Genomic DNA, 22,084 nt, shown 5'->3' on the forward strand with positions numbered 1-22,084 from the left:
AACACCGTGCAAATTAATTTTCTTGAAATCTTGCCATTATTCCTATGGTTTTTATTTGTTAAGTTAATTATTGTAAACCGAGTCCAGCTTTCTTAGATGATGACTCGGTATATAAAGCCAAGCCTTAGATTAGATTAGATTATGTTCAGCTACTTTAAAAGACAATTGTCTTGAGTGAATCCTAGCAGAGATCAAAACAAAATGGCACTTTCAAAGGCTTCTATTCTACAAAAAAATCATTTTTTTCCAAAAGGATTACATAATTTTTCTCATGCTAGAGTTCAAGAAGCAAAGTATTATTTAGATTTGGGACAGGAATAAAAAAAAAAATTAAAAAAAGGCTGTATTCCTAACTAGAAACTAAAAGGCTATTAGGCAAACGTAAGGGCCAAACATTCTTGAAACACAATTAACATCTTTTTTTAAAAAATGCCCATACAGTCTCATAAAAAACCCAAAGACAAAAAAATGTTTAAAAAAGGAAATCACACAGTGATTTTAAATAAGGGTAAATGTATGCTGCCTAAAAAGTGATTGACGATCACTTGTCAATCACAGAATCGTGCCTCCAGGAAAGATAGACATTTGAAATGTAGGCCAGGGTTTTCCTGGCCTACATTTCCAGTGCCTATTTTTGTCATGAATCATGCATACAGAGATACTATAGATCACCTAATGCCACTTCTGGCATTAGCTATGCCCACAGTGGCGTTAGGCAGCCTAAAGCGCCTATAGAGTCAATTCCGACACTGATTTTTTTTTAAGCGCCAGTAGGCACTTTAACTTTTAATGTTTTGGGGTTGGTTTTTTTTTTTTTTTTTTGCAGTTTTAAATAGTGTTTCTTAATTAATTTAGGCTATGGTAGGGTGCCTTCCGGCACTTAAATTTAGGCCTGTGGACAGCCTTGCATAAATGTAGTACATATAATGCTAAACCCCTAGGAAGAGAGCATAGTAAGAGATATTCTGGAGCCAACTGGTGCAAGAATGCACTTGGAAAGGGGAAGAAGGAAGTGTAGTTTTGTATGGGAGATGGGGAAGGGTGTGTTACCTTGTCTTCTGCTGTCCAGATGGGCAGGGCCTGTTGGGTTTTGATAATTTCCTTTAGGCTTCGGTACCAGGCATCACTGGCACCACTCATATTGATGGTAGCTGAAAAAATCAAATCAGAGATCCATGTAAGCAGGAACCTCATTTGTTCAGTCCTGAGCCTTTCAAGTCACACACAAATCTGCTTAACAAAAGTTAACACAACTACTAGAGGGGAATAACATTATTCTTAAACTATCAGAAGAATAACTGCAAAGCTATATCAGCTTCTTTTGATGAAGGGGGAGTTGGTTTCTGGCAGAAAACATATAGCAAATATTCCAGTCAAATAACAAGTCAGGGCACTATGTTTACATCATTTCACATTAATCTACTTCATAGCAGGTCCTGTACCTGAAATCTACTAGCAGAACCAAGTTCAGGGATTTTGGAGCATTGCTGAATCTGGAGTGATTGGAAATTTTCACAGCATCTCTCGTTCTGAGTTTTCACAGAAGCTCATCTTCAATAGAACTATTCCCCTCCAGGTCTCGTAGTCAGGAGAGGTCCTTTCTAATATAATTCAGCACTGTGAACCTTCAAAGAGCAGGTACCAAGGAGAACTTTTGTCTGCAGGGACCTCGGTGAATAAGCGATATACAAGTTCCATTCCCTTTCCCTATGAACACGCCCTGCATTCATGCAGAAGCTCATACATACCTTTAGAGCAGGGGTCCCCAAAGTCCCTCCTTGAGGGCCGAATCCAGTCAGGTTTTCAGGATTTCCCCAATGAATATGCATCGAAAGCAGTGCATGCACATAGATCTCATGCATATTCATTGGGGAAATCCTGAAAACCCGACTGGATTCGGCCTTCAAGGAGGGACTTTGGGGACCCCTGCTTTAGAGTCTTAACTATGTATATTCTGAAAAGATATATTTCCAGTGGGTTATATGGACATAGGAAAATGTAAAATCGGGGGCCAGCTTTTATATCTCAGCTGATTGCTGTGCATTGCCACACAACAGATTTTATTCTCAACCAGTTTCTCTTCCTTGAGTCAACCAGGGGAGGGAAGTGGTAGACCAATCCCTTTTTATAATGCAAGGGGGAAAAAAAAACCAATCAGATGTGGTGACAGAGAAAAAGATAATCTGGAAGAGGCTAGAGGAGTGTAGACTCTGGATTAACAGATTAAAATTTATTCTCAAAAAAGTGACGAGACTAAAAATAAAAAGAAAGAGCTGAAGAAAGCACACGGCAGGGAAACAAGATCCTTAGTGGTATGAAAGCGACTGATTGTAAATCCAAACATGATCTTGATGCTGCAGTAGGTGGTTCATAGTCAGTGGCGCACAAGACACCAGCGCGCTGACAATTCAGCGCAAGACAGAAGCGTGCCGCTGAAAGCCGCCGAAAAACTTACTTTTTAAGAGCTCCAATGGGGGGGAACCCCCCCACTTTAATGCATAGTGTTCATGCTGCCGTTGGGGGGGGGTGCAATCCCCCACATTATAGAGAAAACGGAACAGTTTCTGATTTTTTTCAGGAAAAGTTCCGTTTTGTCTATAATGTGGGGGGTTGCACCCCCACACCCCCCCCCCAACGGCAGCGTAAACACTATGCATTAAAGTGGGGGTTCCCTCCACACCCCCTATCGGAGCTCTTAAAAAATAAGTTTTTTTTCGGTGGCGCACTTCTGTCTTGCGCTGGTGTTTCGCGTGCGATTATCCCGTCACCGCAGTAGGTAGGGAAACTAAACATTGATTGACCCCCCTATAATTCATTTACCTGTGAAGAGATGGCTGCAGTATTTCCGCATCTTCAAAGCCTGTGCATAGAGCCGCCGGGAGCTCTTCTTTGATTCAGGTAACAACCACTGGCGCATGGCTTTCACCCCCTGCTTGTTCTCTGGGTTGCAGAAGACCACAATAGGATAAAACTGGACATAGTTGAGATGTTCCACCGCTGTGGGCGTGATGTCCAGTAGGGCATGTTTATTCTACAAGATGGCAAGAAGAACTGCACAATGACACTACAAGGTGACTAGGCGGAAACCATGAAACCTCAGAGCAACAAATACTGGAAAGGGCAACATACACCTGATGAAAACCTCATCATGGATTCCATGACCAGTTTACAAACTGTTTCCTAATTCACACTTCTTTTTTAGGGCTCACTTTAATGAAGACCTAAGTGCTAGAATTCCTGGGTGAATAAGTCTAACTATATTTGAGCTCTCTCAATTATTGTTGTATTTTCTGATTACGCTACCTGCTCTACCATTCCTTAAATAATGATGGGGGGAGGTATTAAACCTCAGTCTCAACTTTCAGGATAGCTTTTAATTGACCCGTGTCACACAAACACTATGTCCTCGGCTAAGCAGGAAAAGGCCCGAGGCTGCTTCACTCATAATGTAAATCTCAATAGATTTTAATTGGGAAACAAAAGGATTATCAATAGATGGCTGACTACACACAGTGAACCCATTAACAGGTAAATTCCCTGTTATTCTGCAACTTCTCCCCACAGTAGTTTTCAAACAAGAAAAAGAGAACCAAGCCCTATGAATGCTGCAAAGAAAAAATAAGGCAGTTGAGATTCTTGAACACAAGATCTGAAAAGCAAAATCTTTATTAAGTGATGAAACCCAACACGGATTCAAGTTTTGGCAATATAAATTGCCTTCATCAGGGGTAAACCATTACAACATCGAATCCGCTTTTAAAAAAGGTAAAAAGTAGCTTGTGCAGGATGTTTAATTAACCTCCATAGTATCTTCTCTAGGAATCTATACACTGTTCTTCCTCTGCCCCTTCCTTTTTGGGGGTGAAAGAAAAGGCTATTACCCCTGAATTATCAGCCATCTGCATTTGACATGCTCTGCTGTACCACAGGACAGGTTCCTCACTGAAACATTCTATCACAGACACATTAGAGCCCCGCCCTACTCCCTTTCCTTACCTTCTCTGCGATCTGCCGCACCTCTAGTAATTTAATGATTTTTGAGGAGCCTTCGGCCCTGGGGACGCTTTCTGTGAAATAGATCACAAGGGTCATACAGGTCAAGGTGATACAGTTTCAGTTTTGTCTCTCTGGTTCTTTTTAGGCTCAGAATGAGTTTAAATACTATAGGTGCAGGTGATCACCTCGAGCCACTGTCCTGCCTATGGTTCATATGGGGTAAGGTAGCCTTAAACGGACGGAGCATCATAACATAAACTGAATGAAACTTAAAAACAAAACAAAACATAAAAACAAGAAAACCAAAACTGAATGATATACGTGACTCTGCTGGATCTGGTCACTCAATTGGCCATAGGCAAGACACATCATGGCACAGGAGATGCTCACCATCTCTAGACTGCTTTAGAAATTTTTACTTCAGGCCATTGGCTTTAACTCATTATAATAAATGCACACCATACTCTTAAAAAGATGGACAGTGTTGCCCTTGGCTAGTCAGCGTCAACAAAAATACCTTCAGAAACCAGCTTATTCATGAAGTGGTATGCCTGGAGAGGCTTTGGACTGGCCTACAGTCCCTCTATGTCCACCCTTTCCCAACCATCCCTTCACCCTCAAAGTTCTTATACTGAAGAGAAATGTACAAACACTTAAGAAACTTGCCTGCGATTTCAAACTGGTCAGGCATCTCTGAACTCAGCTTCTGCAGAGCAATGTCTGTGATGGGCCCCAGGACCACTACTGGACGTTTGAAGCTTGCTGAAGATATAGGAAATAAAAACAAAAGTTAGTAACTGGGGAAAAAAAAAAATCCAGAAATTCACCAAACAGAATCACCAGTCAACATTGTCTCCAAAAACCCACCCCTAAAGCACCACATTGCTTCACCATTCAAAAACACAAATTATACCCTACTTTTATGATCTCCATTCATTTTTCTCTCCCCCTCTAAAAAGTTCTCCTGATCCAATACATTTCAGTATGGACCCGGAATGTTTACCAACACCTGCTAGGCCTTCCCTCCCCTCCTCTCATTTCAGATCCTCAAGAATCCACTAACGACAAGTAGATCTGTCTATGTTCTGGAAGAGCCTTTGTCACAGCAGCAAAAGAGATTTTAGGATATATAGTAAACAGATTTTTTTAAACATTTTAATTTAAACTCAGTTCTAGTACTTATACCCTGCCTCCAATAGTGGGTACAGTCCTAGGGAAATTAAGAGGCACTATTTCAAGCTCTTTCGCTAGAATAGATAAATGTCAATATTCAAACTATGGTACCCTGCAAGCAGGTTAACTTTTTGTGAATCAACCCAAAGTCTGGCCAAAAATTAACCAGTTAAAATTTGGAGGGATCATAGATGAGCCAAAAAAAAAAAAATAACTGGAATATGGTAATGTTGAGCCTCAATCTAGTAACTTTATCTAGAGATCTCTCAGCTGCAGTTACAGTGACCTAAAATACCCAAATAAAAACTTCATGTTGCTGTATTCAATTGTGGTAAGATACCTTTAACCAGACTGAGATACCTGGCTGTCCACCACTGAATATCAGGCTGCTATTTCCTCTGTCTTTTGTACAAGGTGGATTCTAAATTCACTAGGCTCAGATTTAGGATATAATCTATTTAATAAACAAGGGTAGAGAAAACTGAACTGCAAATAGCATGAAAGATTCTTAAACATGAATTATAACATGTGAATTTCAAGTTTCATAAATTGTGTTCAATATGTGCACACAAGATTTTAAAGAGGGTGAGGGGGAAGTGATTTTTTAGATGACTCCATGTCATCTAGAACAAGCTAATCCAGGCCCTACCCCCACCCTATTCTACTTGTTGGACTTTGGAGCATCTAAAACTGAAAAAAATCAATCATGCAGCATAATAAAACTAGAATTGGATTGGCCTCCTCAGTGGAATGATACCAACTGATATCTCTGTCGGAAGGGATGACTTGCAAGGAATAATCCAGCAGTGATGTAATCCAGTGGTATCCAGAAAGCGGTGCTCACCTTCTCTCAGCACCACCTTCTCATATGGTGGATACTTAGCCTTGGTCGTCAGGGATGCCAAATCCTCCCGGCTCTTCCGCAGGTTCTTCTTTGCTCCACGCAAGCCCCTTAACTTCCAGAACTCTGCTCGCGGCCCTGAGGAAGAGGAAAGCGTGGGCTTCAGCACCGGTTCTAGACTTGCGATCTGCTCTGCTCTGGAAGAAAACAGAATAGATATTGAATGCACCGAGATTACCTTTGTTGGGCTGGGACATGAAGACAATCTTCCTTTCACAAGTGCCATCTGCTCAACATAATTCAGAAGAGAAGAAAGGAAAGAAGCATGCAAGGATAACATTTCTCTTAGCTGAGGTGAGAGTTTATATAGCATCTTTAGCAGAAAGGCTAAAAAAACATAAGGCCTAAAACACTGGTACTTAGGAAGTAGGTGTGTTATCTGAATGATTATTGGATTGTTTTATTTATTTGTATTGATTTTTATTATGGAGTGTTTTTATTGTTATCTGCCTTGAGTAAAGGCATAATAGATTAACTATCCCCCCCCCTTTTTACATAATTGTGGTAGCATTTTTAGCACTGGTTGTGGCAGTAACATCTCCGATGCTCATAGAATTACTATGAGCGTTGGAGCTGTTAACGCCGCGGATAGCACTAAAAAAACCATGCTACGATTTTGTAAAAGGGGAGAGGGTATGCAAAGTAAATCAATCAAATTCAACCTGGGGACCATGATTTGGAGATACAGTACTCATTTTAAGATTCAGCTGCAATAATTTACTACTTAAGAGAGCTTACAAACCAAGTGAGTACTTTAAGCAATAAGAGATGAAGTAAAATCTTTCTCCCTGAACCTACTGTATAACTACCAAGTCTTACTTAAATTTCTTAAATTCTCTCTATCCCCTGTACCTAGGATAGACTGAACGGTGAAGGGGGTGCCCGTGGTTGATAAACCTCATTATAGAAACCACTTTTTTTTTAAATGTTAAGGAAAGCATCAAAACACACCATATAAACCAAACCATAAGTTATATGATAAGAGCAAATGAACATGCTACTAATGAGGTGTAAACTTCCTCCATTTTACAACTTATTTGCTCCCCCCCAATGAATAGGTATCATTCCCTCATTGTATGTTAAAGACAATTTATACCCTTCCAAATCTATACCAAGCACAATTCGTTACAAAAATTTTTTAGATAGGACCTTAGCATTCCAAGCAGGATTAATGAATTCATGTTTGAATCTTGTTTCTCCATTTCTTACTTACTATCAATTTCGAAAAGATCGTAAAACCCACTTATTTAAACAATATAATATACATTATTGACTTTTTTATTATGATGTAGTTATAATGTACTTTTAATCTTTTTATCTATACTTATTTTAGTTTATATTGTGTTTTCCTTATTCATTAGTTTTAATGCTTGTATTAGTTACTTAGAATTTTATTATGTGTGATGTTATTATTATATTGTATGCCGAGTTCCTATTGTGTAAACCGCTGTTTAGGCGGTATATAAAAATAAAATTATTATTATATTATTATTATAATTCTCTCCCACCCCCACCAGTTTCTTCCAGTCTAACATTCAATTATGCATTATGAAGTAGAAAAGGTAGCCAGATCTTCTCTCATTTGGCCATTGTTGCATTATACTGAGAAAACAGTCACTTTGTTTCACAGTTCCATCTCGGCTGAATCAACCACTTCACTAAAGAGGGGTTCTTTGCCCTCAACAACTGGCTCAGGTCAAGTGAGCAGCACTGAGGATATGCTTCACCAGAGCAAACCCCAAATTGGCCTATAAAACAACAAAAACTCCCTGGCTCAGAAAACCATTTTATAAGCAGCTTAGGCTCCTCCCTCTCCACACAGGGGACTCCGTTCTGTACCTGCTGATGTTGGGAATGATTCCTTTTTTCAGTTCCTGTAGGTCTTTCCCCATGCGAACAGCTAACCAGCTGCCCAGCTTCCCCCGGTACATGGTGTCCACCACATGGAAGACCTCTCCTCGTGTGAAGCTCAGCCCAGAGGGAGTATCAGCTTCATAGTCAAAGTGTGTGCGAATGTGGAAGGAGTCACCTACATTTGACTTCACCATTTTTCTGTAGACTGGAGAAAGTGAAAAGACAGCTTCACAGAAGCATAGAGCAAAAATCATTGAAGGGGACAAGGGTTGATGTGGCACTGGCAGAAAGGTGGACATGTCAAAAGGGATAAAATAGAGTCAGCAGCTGTGCAAATTCATGTTATGTGGAAGGTAATCCCACATGACATACTTAAAAAAAGATTTTGTAGTAATACATAGATACATTCTAAAATGCTAGCAGCAACCAGGATTTCACTCCAGAAGAGGAACTGGCAATGTAGGAGATAAAGCAGAGAACTGGGCAAATAAGGGAGCCTTGGTTTGATCTTTTCATGTCAACTACTGTGAGAATGTCATAGCCTCCCTGCATGTAATCTTAGATTTAAAGAGCAGGCATCATTCTTTTTACTGGCACAGTTTTGGAAACTATACATCATATATCCAAGGAATGAGGAAATTAAAAAATTCCACCAATAAAATCATGTAAGGAAAATTATTAAAACAGGTTAAAACTCATGCTCAAAAGCACCAAAAATCTAAGAATCTAATCTCTACAATCCCTTCCTCTCTCTCAGATATCCTAGGTGCTTATCCCACACTTTTTAAATTCAGAAACAGTCTTTGTCTCCATCACCCTCACCAAGAAGCTGTTCTACACATCACCTTTTCCTCAAAAGTAGTTATTTCCCTAGATTATTCCTGAATCTATCTCCTTTCACCTTTATCCTATGCCCCCTGATTCCAGCGTTTCAACTGAAAGAGACTTACCTCCGAGGTATTTAAAATGTCTCTGTCGTATCTCCCTTCTCTCACTTTTGTTTCAAAAGTAAACCATATTGAGATCTTTAAGTCTATTCCTAAACACTTACCCTCTCTTCTACGAAACCACGCTAGCAGTTTTTAGCGCAGAGAGCCGCACTGAATGGCTCACGCTGCTCCCGACGCTCATTGAGTTCCTATGAGTGTCGGGAGCAGCGCGGGCCATTCAGTGCGGCTCTCCGTGCTAGAAACCGCTAGCGCGGTTTTGTAGAAGAGGGGGTTTGTGACAAAGACCATTGACCATTTTAGTAGCCCCCTCTGGACTGACTCCATCTATGTCTTTTTGAAAGTGCCAACTCTTAAAACCTTATACAGAGCCATCACCACCTCTTTTTTTCCTACTGGCCATTTCTCTCCCTATGCACCCAAGCTTCCTTTTAGATTTTGCCGTAACCGTTTCTACCCATTGGGCCAGCTTAAAATCAGACACTATCATTCCCAGAAGAACACAAAGAAGAACTTCGCCCCCTTTACCATACCATTCCCTTGGGTTTTTGCAACCCCAATCCAGACCACATCTTATGCCTGGGGGAAACATCTCTCCTTCCTAAAAGCTGTAGGACCTTTAAACCTGGTGCCCTGGTGTGCTATTTCATAAGTGTGCAGAGACAAAGTCCCATCCCCATCCCCACGCCATGTTTACATTTGCCCCAGAGCTCAGCAATATAAGAGCCTTGTTTAGCTCTTTGTACAGGGAAGAATATTATGGAAAAATCATTATTTATTCATGTAGGCAATGTGAAAGAAATGCATGACTCCAAAACATATACTTTATATATATTTTTTACAATGTAAAACACAAGCTGGAGTACTGGGAATCAAGGATTTGTAAAGGGCAGAGACAGATGTGGGAAGAATAAGGAGGGTGGAAGACAGCAGGGGGTGAAAAGGCTAGTACTGTACATACTGTCCTGTTTCCCTTGTGTCAGGAGAATAACATCCTCGTACTGCGGTAGGTTCATGAGGTACTGGACTGCCTCTTCACGAATCATGTTCTGGAAGCTTGTTTCATTCACCTGCCAGAGCGAGAACCAAAATGATTAGATGGCCTTTTCCCACAAAGAATCTTTCTTCTCAGGGCAGAGATGGCAAGTGCCACGGATATTACAAGTAAGGCAAGAAACCCGAAGAGTGGGACAGGCAAAGGAAAGAGGTCAAAGACTGAGCACAGATCAGGTTTCTCCCACACATTTCCATTATGATATCCTCTAGATTTGAGATACCTGGTCCCTGTGTAGAGAAGCCCTGAAGGGGTTAAGCTTAACATCCAGCACTTCAACCTGCCTTCCTAATAAACCACAAGCATATACTAAGCAATTAATAAAACATATGAGGGTGAATCAAAAATTAAAGGCAATTGTTAAATTACGTGATAACCGGAGCAGAGATAGTGAAATGCAACATATGTACTCATACATTGCCTGTTGGATAGTTTGTCCACACAGAGTGCAGCGCTCAGCCTTTAGTCATATGGCAGCCACAAGGTCAGAAACATGGATGCTCCATTGCAAGACTGTACCATTGAAGAACGTCGTGTAGTGGTGCACTTTCTTTAGGCAGAGGGAGTGAAACCTGTGGAAATTCACCGTCGGATATTGATTCAGTACGGACATACCACCATAAATCAATGAAAGGTTTATGAGTGGGTTAAAAGGTTTAAAACGGGAAGAACAGGTGTAACCGACGAAGGTCGTTCTGGTTGCCCATCAACATCACACACACAAGCGCACATTGACAGTGCGGATGCCTTGATTAGAGAAGACCAACGGATAACGGTGTCTCAAGTGACTGCAAATTTTGGATATCAGCTATGGATCTGAATTTGCCATTATGCATGATGACTTGGGAAACAGGAAAGTCTGCGCACAAGCAGCTTACTGATCTGCACAAGCAACAGCGTGTGGAGGTTGCGACCCAGTTCCCGAGACGGTATGAAGAAGATCTGAGTATTCTGGAGAGAATTGTCACCAGCGATGAAACATGGGTGGATTACTGTGACTCGGATACCAAAAGACAAAGCATGATGAAGTAAAGGAAGCGTGCTTACCTGACTTCAGGAGCAGCTGAAAATCTTCTCTGCAGGAATGCAAAAGCTAGTTGAACAATACAAATGTGTCGTCTTGCATGAGGATTTTGTGGAACAGCGATATGTTCAATTGCTCAGCTACTTTTATTAAATCCATTAAATATATTTTGCCTTTACTTTTTGATTTATCCTGGTTTTAAAACTATTAGATCCATAAAATAATCTAAAAACATTATAGTTAAAATGAATTTCCAGTCAAGTACTGTATTTCTAAATAACCATATAATCCTTTCCATTTCTAATAGTAGGAAGATCATTCCATTTCCTTGAATATCTAAAGTTTAAAAGCCAACTCCCCATTTCTAGAAAAGGATGATGAGTTCTTACCTGAAGGATCTGGTCCCCTTCCTTAATCCCCTCTCTGGAAGCTGGGCTTCCTTCCTGTACTGCAGCCACAAAGATGCCCACGTCATTCCCACCGGCTAGCCGCAGCCCAATGCTTCCCTCCTTCATAAACTGTACCAGCTTAGGATCTGGGCTGTACCTGTTCCAGTACAGGACAGAGATTTTGAATCAGAGAAGGAAGGGTAGCTCTGGTCATTTTGAAAGATGCACAGGGACAGACTACAATAGGGGACCAAACCCCATGACACAGGAGGACAGAATTCATACAGAACAGCTTTTAGAGGCAGGAGGGGGAAGTTTTAAAAGTACCTGGTACATTTACCCATAGACTTAAAAAGATTTTAGAAGGGAAAGCACACATGTAAATACCCTTTCAAACTGCTTTGTGTGTTATGGAAAAGGACTTGGACAGATCTATGAATATAATCTATGAGTACATGCATTAATTTCCCAATCTTACACAAAATATGGCGGCCCCAGCCAGTGGCATACCTAGTATATGTGTCACCCAGGGGCTGATCATTTTTAACATGATTTTTAGTAATAATCTACCCTTCCACCCCACTTCCATCAGCACCTGCCCCTTCTCTCTCCCTCCACCTCAATTCCATCCAGTGTCCTGCTGCCTTCTCTCTCTCTCTCACTCCACCTCACTTCCATACTGTATCCTGCTCCCTTCTCTCTTCCTCTATACCAATTCCATCCAGTATCCTGCCCTCTCATCTCCCCACTGCTGCTTTCCCATACTAGCAGCAGCTTCAGTAAACTTAAATGCAGCAATCGCAGGACCTTAATAATAATAATAATAATTTATTCTTATATACCACTATACCAAAAGAGTTCGAGGCAGTTCACAACAACTGGGCAAGTACAGATGAAATACAGCAGATTGGAATAATAAAATTTAACAATAATTAGAATGCATCCTCTATAATAATCCTCTAAGCGCGCATGCACTCATAGGAGGCTGTGCTACCTGACATGTGCTGTGTCCCTCCGTGGCCGTATTCGGCGGCTTGAGGCACATGCTTGGCGCAACGGGCGGCAGGATGAAAGTGGTACAGCTGAAGACACTCCCCAAAGCCCCGGCGGAGGGTCAGGCGCTGCCCCCACACAGGGCTGGCGAGCTGAAGGTGTTCCGGGCGGCGGACCTCGAACCTGCGCAAGCAAAAATCCCTCTCCAACCTTTCCTTCCTCACCGACGCCGAAAGAAGCTGCATCTGGGGCCCCCCCCCCGCCGTGCCTCCGTGGCCCCCGCCCCGGCCCCGCTCTCACGCTCCGAGCACTCACTCCAGATAGCTGAGAGAAATGGCTGGAGGGTGTTGTGCTGGTGCTGCAGGTGAAAGGGGGCTGCTTTTGGGGGAGGGGTATGCTGGGGGGACAGACAGCTTTGTTCTGGGGGAGAAAGACAGAAGGGGGCCATGGAGAGACAGTCAGGGAGAGGCAAAGAGGGCTGCTTTGGGGGGGAAGGGTGTGCTGGGGGGCAGACAGCTTTGATCGGGGGGGGGGAGAAAGACAGAAGGGGCCACAGAGAGACAGTCAGGGAGAGGGAAAAGGGGCTGCTTGGGGATAGGGGTGTGCTGGGGGCAGACAGCTTTGCTCGGGTGGGGGGGTGGGAAGAAGACAGAAGGACAAAGACAGAAAGGAAGACAGACAGCCAGCGTCCAAGGAGAGAGAGGCAAAGAAAAAAAGCAGCCAAGGAGAAATAGACAGACAGCGGCCAAGGAGAGAGAGAGAGAGAGAGAGAGAGAAAGAAAGAAAGACAGAAAGAAAGACACACACATCTATTCCAGCACTCGTTAATGTAACGGGCTTAAAGACTAGTATTACAATATAATGCCAGTGAAATACATTACAAGTAAGAGTGCTGATAAAATACCCTCTAACAGGCAAGAAAATAATACATGTAATCCAAATAAAATGTCAGTTGAGTCTAAACTAGTTACGAGTTTAAGAAAGAAGCAGTTAAAAACTAACCTAACCAATAACTTGATACATATAGTACAGATAAAAATACATCAGATAGATCTAAATAGACTTGTTAAAAAATAGCAATGCATTAAGATACCAACCTATCAAAAAGTTGTGTTTTTAATAAGTGACGGAGGGGGTAGACCCCAGAAATGTTTTTGAAATTTGCTCTCTAAAACCCCAGATTAAACCAGTCCATCTTGTGAAAGATCTATTGAGTCAATGTAATACAGAGCAAACACTCAAGACCATCATTTCTTTATGTTTAATAACAGCGGCCATATTTTACTTTTTCTGTGAGAAAAACTAGAAAGTCAATACTGACCCACATAATCTGATCATAATAAAATAAGAATAACCTTACCGGGTCAGACCGATGGTCCATCTAGCCCAGTATCCCGTCTTCACGGTGGCCAATCCAGGTCACAAGTACTTGGCAAAAACCCAAATAGTAGCATTCCATGCTACCGATCCAGGGCAAGCAGTGGCTTCCCCCATGTCTGTCTCAATAGGGGACTTGTCCAAACCTTTTTTAAACCAGCATTACTCCTTCCTCTCCCACAGCAAGAGGACTGCAGCTGTTCTTTTTTATTTATTTATTTATCAGATTTCAAATTTACAATTCAAGTATCCACTTGTATAGAAAGTTGAGGAAAGCAAACAAGTAGCGCACAATTAGCGCAGTGCTATTTATACAGATTAAGGAAAATAACACTTGGCTTTTCTTCAACTCAAGTCCTCAAATTAGATCCAAGATTAAGTTTAGCGAGTATAGACCAAATAATATAAAACATCATAAAGAAAATAAGATCCCTCGACTAAGAGAGGATATCCCTTAATATTCTGTATCAAAAAATGATGGGCTCCCGGTGTCACATATGCTAGGTACGCCACTGACCCCCCCAAAAAAAAACCCATATCCATCTTTTTAAATGTGCTGGGTTCTCAATATCAGCTGCCCCTTCTCTACCATCTCTGGCATAGTCATCAGCACCACTACCTCACAATAAAACAGTAGACAAAAAAGGCCTGGGATGACAGGAGAGGGCCCTACCCTGACTGTAGCTCCTCGCCTCTTCCATCACCAGTGACACTGTACGAGATCCCATAGACAGTGTCTGGAAAGCCATCACTAGGATCTGAAAAGGAAGGTGACAGAGGTAAGCCTGAAGATCTTTGCGTGTGCATTCACTGCAAGCAACCAAACTAATCAGTCCCTTTAGTGCTAACTCTCCACATAGACCCTTCTATGCCTAATTAGATCACATGTATGAAAATATGTAATATGCTTGCATAGTAGTGTAGCGAGGGTGAGAGGCATCCAGGGCTGTGTTGCCCCTCCCTTGCCCCCCCCCCCCGCTCCTTCCCCACTTCCACCTGCAATGTGCATCCCTCCCTCCCTTCCCCGTACCTCTAGTTGAAGTTTTTGCTTGCGGCAGTCAACATGCTCCTCGTGACCCCATTGGCTCTCCCTCTGACATCACTTCCTACGCATGGCACCCAGAAGTGATGTCAGCAGGAGAGCCAACAGGGTTGCAAAGAGCACATTGTTGACCGCCACGAACAACAATTTCAACTAGAGGTATGCGGGAAAGGAAGGGGGGCACGCACATGGAGGGGAAGAATGGAAAGAGGCGGGGGAGCAATGAGGAGGGGTGCCAGCGTCCCCTCCCAACCTGGTGCCTGGGGCAGATCGCCCCCTTGCACCCCCCTTATGCCACTGTGCTTGCAGAATTCCTCATAGTGGGAACAGAAGCAGTATTGTGTCTGCAGTAAATGCACGTCTCAAGGTCTGGTTTTTTTGTTTGGCTAAATTTCTTTTGATCACCCTATAGTTAACAACCATATTCAATAATGAGTGATCCAAAAAAATGTGATATTTATATAGTAATGAATGTTTGTTGATCACACATTATTGAATAACGTCTCAAGGTCAGAGCATATTGCACCAATTGTACGAGACCTTCATTGGTTGCCCATTAGTACAGGTATTGAATTTAAGGTTTTTTGTCTAATTTTTAAAGTATTGAATGCTGATGGTCCCACGGCAGTGCGTTCCCTGTTACACTTTTATCAGCCAACATGGAATCTACACTCAATGGATAAGCTCTGTCTGGATGTGCTTCCATTGGACATAGTGATGTCTGGTCATCGTAATACTATGCTATCAATACAGGGTCGTTGGAATAAGTTACCCCTGGATTTAAGGCAGGCTTCCAATGTATTACAGTTTAGGAAGGGACTTAAAACTGTATCATTTACATGCACTTTTGCAGCATGAATCAGTGTATGTTAAAATGCCAGGATCTGTAGAAGAGCTGATTTTTTTAGGGTTTATTGTGCGATTTAGTAAGCTGCATTTTGGCAGGTATTTATTTTAATGATTTTTGTGTTTAATCAGAGACAAGACTGTTGTTAGTCTTATTGAGTTATTTTTATTGTTTTATTATGTTTAAATTTATTAATGGTAGGTGTATGTCCTTGTTATAACTTCATTATGTATGTTTTGATATGATCCGTGGGCTATAAATTTATTACTGGATTAGAAGGTGTCTAAAAACAGCAAAGCCCTGAAGTCTAGCAATTTGTGAACCTTACCCATCCAAAAATAGCCCAGGTCCAATCTACCTCCCCCCTCTCATGTTATCAAGAAGCAGCTGAATTGGCCTGTCTCTAGGTACCATCTAATGTAGCAACAAGGAGTATTGCCGGCAATCCTTTTTTTTTTTTTTTTTTTGGGGGGGGGGGGAATCTCAATATTCTTCTTCCCCCCTAGTCCCTACAGCCAAAATATTAGTTTTGCTGGCAGGGATGCCAAGCTTCACCAGCTGAAGACATCTCCCTTCTGGGTCACAACTTTAATTCACTCAGGCATGCTTCAATTGCAAATGCTGGCTCTCTCGTGCATGCTCAGTTGAACCTCAACTGAGCATGTGCAAGAGAGCCAGCATTAGCGGTCAAAATACACCCGCTGTATTAAGTGCCACGGCAGGTTCAACTCAGGTAGGAGAAGTCTTTGGCTGGTGGGGCTTGGAATTCCTGCCAGCAGAGGAGTCCCAAGCCAAAGGTGAAGGGGGCCAAGTACCCAAGCCCTCCTCCTCCAACAATGTCATTGGTAGCAACCCTGACTCTGTTGAACTGAGCTGCATTCAGATCCTTGCTCCTAGGTTAAGGCTAATTCAAGTCAAGTATACGGGCGAGTTCATAAGCCAATCCATGAATCAATTAGTAAATGAGCACAGTTTTCCCAGAGAGTTTGATAGGAATAGACTCACCATAGGCTGGGGTATTGTTGAGCTCCACTGTGGTCAGTGTCTCCCCATTGGGCCTGCTGTCCTCACTGGAAAACACAAGAAGGAGGAGAAGGTCAGCTCAGAAAAGGTCTACATATTAGAGAAATCTCTCTGTGCTTTTCACTATTTGCTAAGGATAACCAGCCAAGCAAGGAAGAGCTCCTAATACAGTGAAATTATTTATTATTTTTCCCCCAGAGCAGAGAGTGATGACCATAAGGAAGTCAACAAATACTTACGATACGAATGTCATCTGTGCAATTATTGGAGATCGTTGGACATTATAATCTTGAGGTGGAGGGGGTGGCTCTGATGGTGGAGGGGAGTGATCAGATTCCAAGGCAGAGATATCTGAAGTTGGATAATGGTGGTGGGAAGAAAACACACAAATGCCCTTTACTCACAAAACCTACTATCTGAGTCCCAACACCCCATCCTAGGGCACCAAAGTGAGTATCTAACAAGCAAAAAGATCCCTTGATCTTAAGCCCCAGTGGATTAGAATTAAGCTTCATGTCTCCATCACCATCAATGGCAGCTCATGACTCTGGCCCACATGCTCATCACAAATTGCAAAAACCTGTTTTCGTAAGCATACATTTCAGTGGAAAAATGGAAAACCTACAGCTTCCATTGTAAGTCACGTCTTTAGATACCCCCATTCACATTTCATCAATACATTACAAACTCAGCACCCTTCCTAAAATCCCCTGTTCCAATTATAGATCACTCTTTGTGCCCCCTCCTTCAAGTTCCTGCTCTCTGTCCACCCTTCCCTCCTTACCTTCGATCTGTGAACTGTGGTCACTCTCACTGTCTGTCACCTGGGGAATGTTGACCAGGAATTGACGGTTGTCTCTCAGCACAGTCAAGGTCAGCTTCCCATCTGACTTTTCAATTAGCCTCTTGGTATCAGCCAGCGACATGTTTTCGCTGGTTATACCGTTAATCTGAAATAATTCAGAAGGAGGAATAAGGGGACAAAAAAAAAAAAAAAGAAGATCAGATCTTAAAATCTGAATTACCCAGTTATTTTACATTATATTAGAATGGAAAGAATGATCAAGGGCCACTAAAATTAAACACAGATAAAATACAAACATTTTTTAAAACTTTGCATGAAATGGTACGGTAGCCATGTTAGTCCACTTTTAAAGGTAATAAACGAAATAAAACAAACAAAAAAGATGAAGATGATATCTTTTACATTGGACTATTATCTTCTTTTTTTTGTTTTTATTACCTTAAAAATATATTCAGCCCGTGGTAGTTAGCATTTCTTTACACACAGACTGCTGTCAGATAATTTGGAGCCCAGCGCTGAATATCTGGTTCTATTTGGGCATTGGTACTGAATGTCTGAGTGTGGCAGCACCCAGAATTTGTGTGGGTACGATTGATAGTTAGTGCCGTATTCACATAGCAAGGTGAGGACTGCCTGGATAACTATGCAGGCACTGGCACTCCCAAAACTCTTGGCTCCTCCCTCACTCTGCCACTGAACTGTCCTGGCACTACAGTGGCAAGTGCCATAGTGGTTACAATGGATTTTTAGTGGCACTGTGCTATTAAGTGCCACTGAAAATCTGAGGATGGCCCACTCATCATTATTTAACTCGGTAGAAGTCATTACCAGAGCAAGTGGTAAAAACAGTTAATGTAGCTGGGTCCATAAACCATTAAAATATACCAAGGAAAATACAGTTTATTCCTGGGGTTAAGTAATATGAAATCATGTTACTGTTTGGAACCCTACTTGTACCTCTGGAAACACTAGTGTAGATGGTCTGACCTCTTACATTTTTTATGGTAGTTCCTATGCAAGGACAATATCAGAATAAAAATTGTTCAGTTGATTTAACCTGCATCTCTCCACACCGGATAGTCTCTCAGTATTTCCAGAGTAGACCCTGGTATCCAAGTCAACCTCCTTAAAATCCTTACCTTCAGGATGAGATCTCCCTCCTGCAGCGAGCTGTCCTTGGCAGCCAGTCCTGTGTCTGTGATGTGTTTGATAAATATTTGGCTTCCAAGCTTCAAACCATACTCTGTGATAGAGAATAGAAGATCAGCAAGCAGTGAGAAAGAATGAGGGTGAGGGCTGAGCGTTTTAGCACCCATTCCCTCATCCCCCACCACCATTTCTTCTATTCCACTAATTCATCAATCCATCAATTACATCATACTCATTTCATTACACTCATCAAAGTTAAATGGGTTTTATTACTCCACACACCCATTAGCCGACTCATCCATCCATGCCCACCAGCTGCTAAATAATCTAGTCGGCATTCAGAGTCCCTGACCAACTCACCCATTCAGTGCATACTTCAGCTTACCAGCTCACTCATTTTTCATAGAATTCAATCTGATCACCTGCTAAATTTCATTAATTCTCTAATCCATCATCTATAATAATAAAATGCTAAGCGCGCATGCACACTCTTACCGCGTGCTTTCTCGATTCCTGATCTGTCAGGCTGTGGCGGTAGGAGTGCGCATGCGAGCCAGACAAGCCTCCCTGCTCTCCACCTCTCACCGCTGCAGAAATGGCCCCACACTCATGGCTTGGCTTCAGGCTCACTTAATCCCTTGCCGCCCCCCCCCCCCCCTTCCCTTTCCCGTGATCCGACCGGCTCACTTAGTCCCTTCCTGCCCCCCCTTCCCTTCCTGTGATCTGACTGGCTCACTTAGTCCCTTCCCGCCCCCCCTCCCCCTTCCCTTCCCGCAGTCCCGACTCCAAACCTGCCGACTCCAGCAGCCTGCAGCACTCTACACATGCTGCTTCGGGGCCTTCTACTGCCCTGATTTACTCTGGCATGTCCCTGTTGACATCATCAGAGACGCGGCAGAGCAAATCAGGGTAGTAGAAGGCCCCGAAGCAGCGTGTGTAGAGTGCTGCAGACGCTGCAGGAGTCACAGGTTTGTCGGGACCGCAGGATGGGAAGGGGGGGCGGAAAGGGACTAAGGGAGCCGGCCAGACTGCGGGAAGGGAAAGGGCGGTAGGGGAAATGATGCTGCTGCACAGGGAAGTAGTGTGGGGGAGGGAAATGGAGGGGGAGGGAATACTGCTGTGGCTGCTGCACAGGGAAGTGGGGGGGGGGAGATAAATACTGCTGCATAGGAGGCAGGAAGAGAGACAGACAGATAGATAGAAAGAAAGACAGACAGTGGGAGGAAGGGAGACAGAAAGAAAAGAAGAAAGACGCAGGGGCAGGGAGAGACACAGAAAGACAGACAGACAAAGGGGGGCCAGGGAGAGAGACAGACAGAAAGAAAGACAGCGGGAGGGAGGGAGAGACAGAAATAAAGAAAGACAGACATATATTCTAGCACCCGTTAATGTAACGGGCTAAAATACTAGTTTATCTACTAATTATATTCATCAACTGACTTCCTAACCATCTAGCCACCTTGTCTGCAATCTATTTGCCCATGACTGCAAATATCTGTCTTCTTTCCCAGTAGCATAGCCCTTACCTTCATTATCATTATGTTTCACCAGAATAGATTTGATCGGTTTCATTGGCACATCCTGGCTTGGCAACCTCTTGAACCCAGACACCAAAGCTAGTCCATTGGCACCATCATCTTGGTCATAGCTATACCCATTAGCAGGGTATCTCCCATTATGGCTGGAGCCACTATCCTGACTTCTGTAGGATCTTTCATGGCTTCTTCTGCTGTGGCTTCCATCTTGGCTGCGCCTCTCATAGCTGCTATCCTGGCTATGCCTCCCCTCACTAGACTGCATTTGACGATAGTCATTTTGATTGTGATAGTGTTCTGAACTCCTCTCACTAGAGGAGTCACCATCATACCCTCTGTTGTGGTTTCCATCATCAGGGTAGCTGCTGTTTCTATATTCCTTCCCCGAGCTCCATGTGGGGGATGCTGCTTCCTCATGGTGGCCATAATCCCCATTATTGGGACCATGGTGCCCTCCACTGACAGGATGATGTAGGCTGCCAGAAGTAGGTTGATTACTTGACTGGCTCAGCTTGGTGATAGGAATTTGAACTTTCCTTGGTCGCTTCACAGTCTAGAGAGATGAGATAGGTTGACAATAAAGAGGAAAAAGTAGACAATGGGCCCAGTATTCAAAGGATTTATGCTCCTAATTTTGGCCCTCTTTTACTAAGCTTTGATAGAGGTTTCTACCTCAGTCTGGGGGTGCTGAATGCTCCAAAGCTGCTCCAATGCTCAGAGGAATTCAGCATTAGGCTCATAAATCTAGGTAAATGAATGGCAGGCTTAAATTTATTGGTATAACTTTTTAAGCTCCAAAATTAAGATGAATTTTCAGCATAAAAACATATGCTCTTAAGTTTGTCTAAAAATAGGGCACAAGATTTAGGAGCTCAGCAATTCCTGAATATTGAGCCCAGTATTAATATAAGCACCAACCCTTTCAGCAAAGCTTAATGTGCCTCCTTTTATTTCTGTGCACTGATTGTACAGTTGTGTGCACAAGATTAACAGCACTGAAAGATCACCATGCTTGAGACTCACCACATTGGCTGTCTTAGCACAGGTCTTCAAAGTCTGGATAGCAAAAGATGAAGTCACATTCTCCATGGACAAACCATTGACCATAACAATTATATCCCGTGTCCTGAAGAACATATACAAAAACAATCACCACCACAAATAAGTAGGGGAGATTAATGAGCTTCTTGAGCTGTCATGCCATGCCACCAACTTCTTCCCCTCCCCCATGTCTATCACAACCTGAGCTACAAACAATGAAGCAATAAGTTCTATAACCTCGTATCAGTCTCCCCAAAATCCAAATCACTCACAAAATAAGTCCATTATACACTTACTGCAATCTTCCATCTGCTGGTCCACCATGCACCACATCAGAAACGATAACAGCATTATCTCTGTTATTGCCAATTGGGCGGTCCCTCCCACCTGAGATGGCAATTCCAAAGCCCTTCCGAGGGTCCTGATAATAAACCAATAAAGTTATGTCTTGCATGGTATGACTGAAAGATGCAACAGGCAGGATTCTGAACAGCCAGGATAGTGGGTGTCAAGTACTTCCTTCCCCTATAAAGGCACCAAGTTAAGCTCTAAGGACTTGGCCAAGTCTGTATATTTGGAATGAACCATACGGTGAAATCCTGAGAAGTTATTCACAGGGCAGTGCTAGTCCAAGAGAGGACACTCAAATTACTGAAATACTAGAACAATATTTGAAGGTATTTGTTTGATCAAACCCTTCTCACTCTTAAAAAAAAAAGAGAGAATATCTCTCCCCACAGGAAAAAACAAAACAAAACCAAAAACAGCAGTTCCAAAATGCCCTCCCCTGCTCTGCTCCTAACATAAAACCAAGTTAGTAGAGAAAACTTATTTATCATTGCCTGTTAATACAGAGTAAAAATATCAATCTTACTCTATTCAGTGTCACAGTGTATTGCTCCCATATGGTCATCTCCTCCATGTCCGAAACCTG

The 22,084-nt window shown here is 42.6% G+C and overlaps 1 protein-coding gene across 3 annotated transcripts in view; it reads right to left on the bottom strand.

The window, feature by feature from the left end:
• The window catches only part of TJP3 (tight junction protein 3), a 71,540-nt gene that overhangs the window by 19,973 nt on the left and 29,483 nt on the right, over positions 1-22,084 (bottom strand). For all 3 annotated transcript variants that reach the window (XM_033956708.1, XM_033956709.1, XM_033956707.1), the window contains exons 2-18: positions 22,025-22,081; positions 21,447-21,571; positions 21,133-21,235; positions 20,101-20,662; positions 18,565-18,668; positions 17,405-17,570; positions 16,860-16,971; positions 16,603-16,667; positions 14,382-14,466; positions 11,339-11,495; positions 9,833-9,941; positions 7,910-8,129; positions 6,014-6,207; positions 4,663-4,758; positions 3,997-4,067; positions 2,821-3,031; positions 1,051-1,151 (exon numbers count right to left, since the gene is read on the bottom strand). In XM_033956708.1, the coding sequence (XP_033812599.1) occupies positions 1,051-1,151; positions 2,821-3,031; positions 3,997-4,067; positions 4,663-4,758; positions 6,014-6,207; positions 7,910-8,129; positions 9,833-9,941; positions 11,339-11,495; positions 14,382-14,466; positions 16,603-16,667; positions 16,860-16,971; positions 17,405-17,570; positions 18,565-18,668; positions 20,101-20,662; positions 21,133-21,235; positions 21,447-21,571; positions 22,025-22,072 (2,529 nt within the window). In that variant the 5' untranslated portion in view covers positions 22,073-22,081. The remainder of the gene's footprint in view (positions 1-1,050; positions 1,152-2,820; positions 3,032-3,996; positions 4,068-4,662; positions 4,759-6,013; positions 6,208-7,909; positions 8,130-9,832; positions 9,942-11,338; positions 11,496-14,381; positions 14,467-16,602; positions 16,668-16,859; positions 16,972-17,404; positions 17,571-18,564; positions 18,669-20,100; positions 20,663-21,132; positions 21,236-21,446; positions 21,572-22,024; positions 22,082-22,084) is intronic.

This window comes from Geotrypetes seraphini, chromosome 8 (assembly GCF_902459505.1).
Source record: "Geotrypetes seraphini chromosome 8, aGeoSer1.1, whole genome shotgun sequence".
Classification (NCBI taxonomy): Eukaryota; Metazoa; Chordata; class Amphibia; order Gymnophiona; family Dermophiidae; genus Geotrypetes; species Geotrypetes seraphini.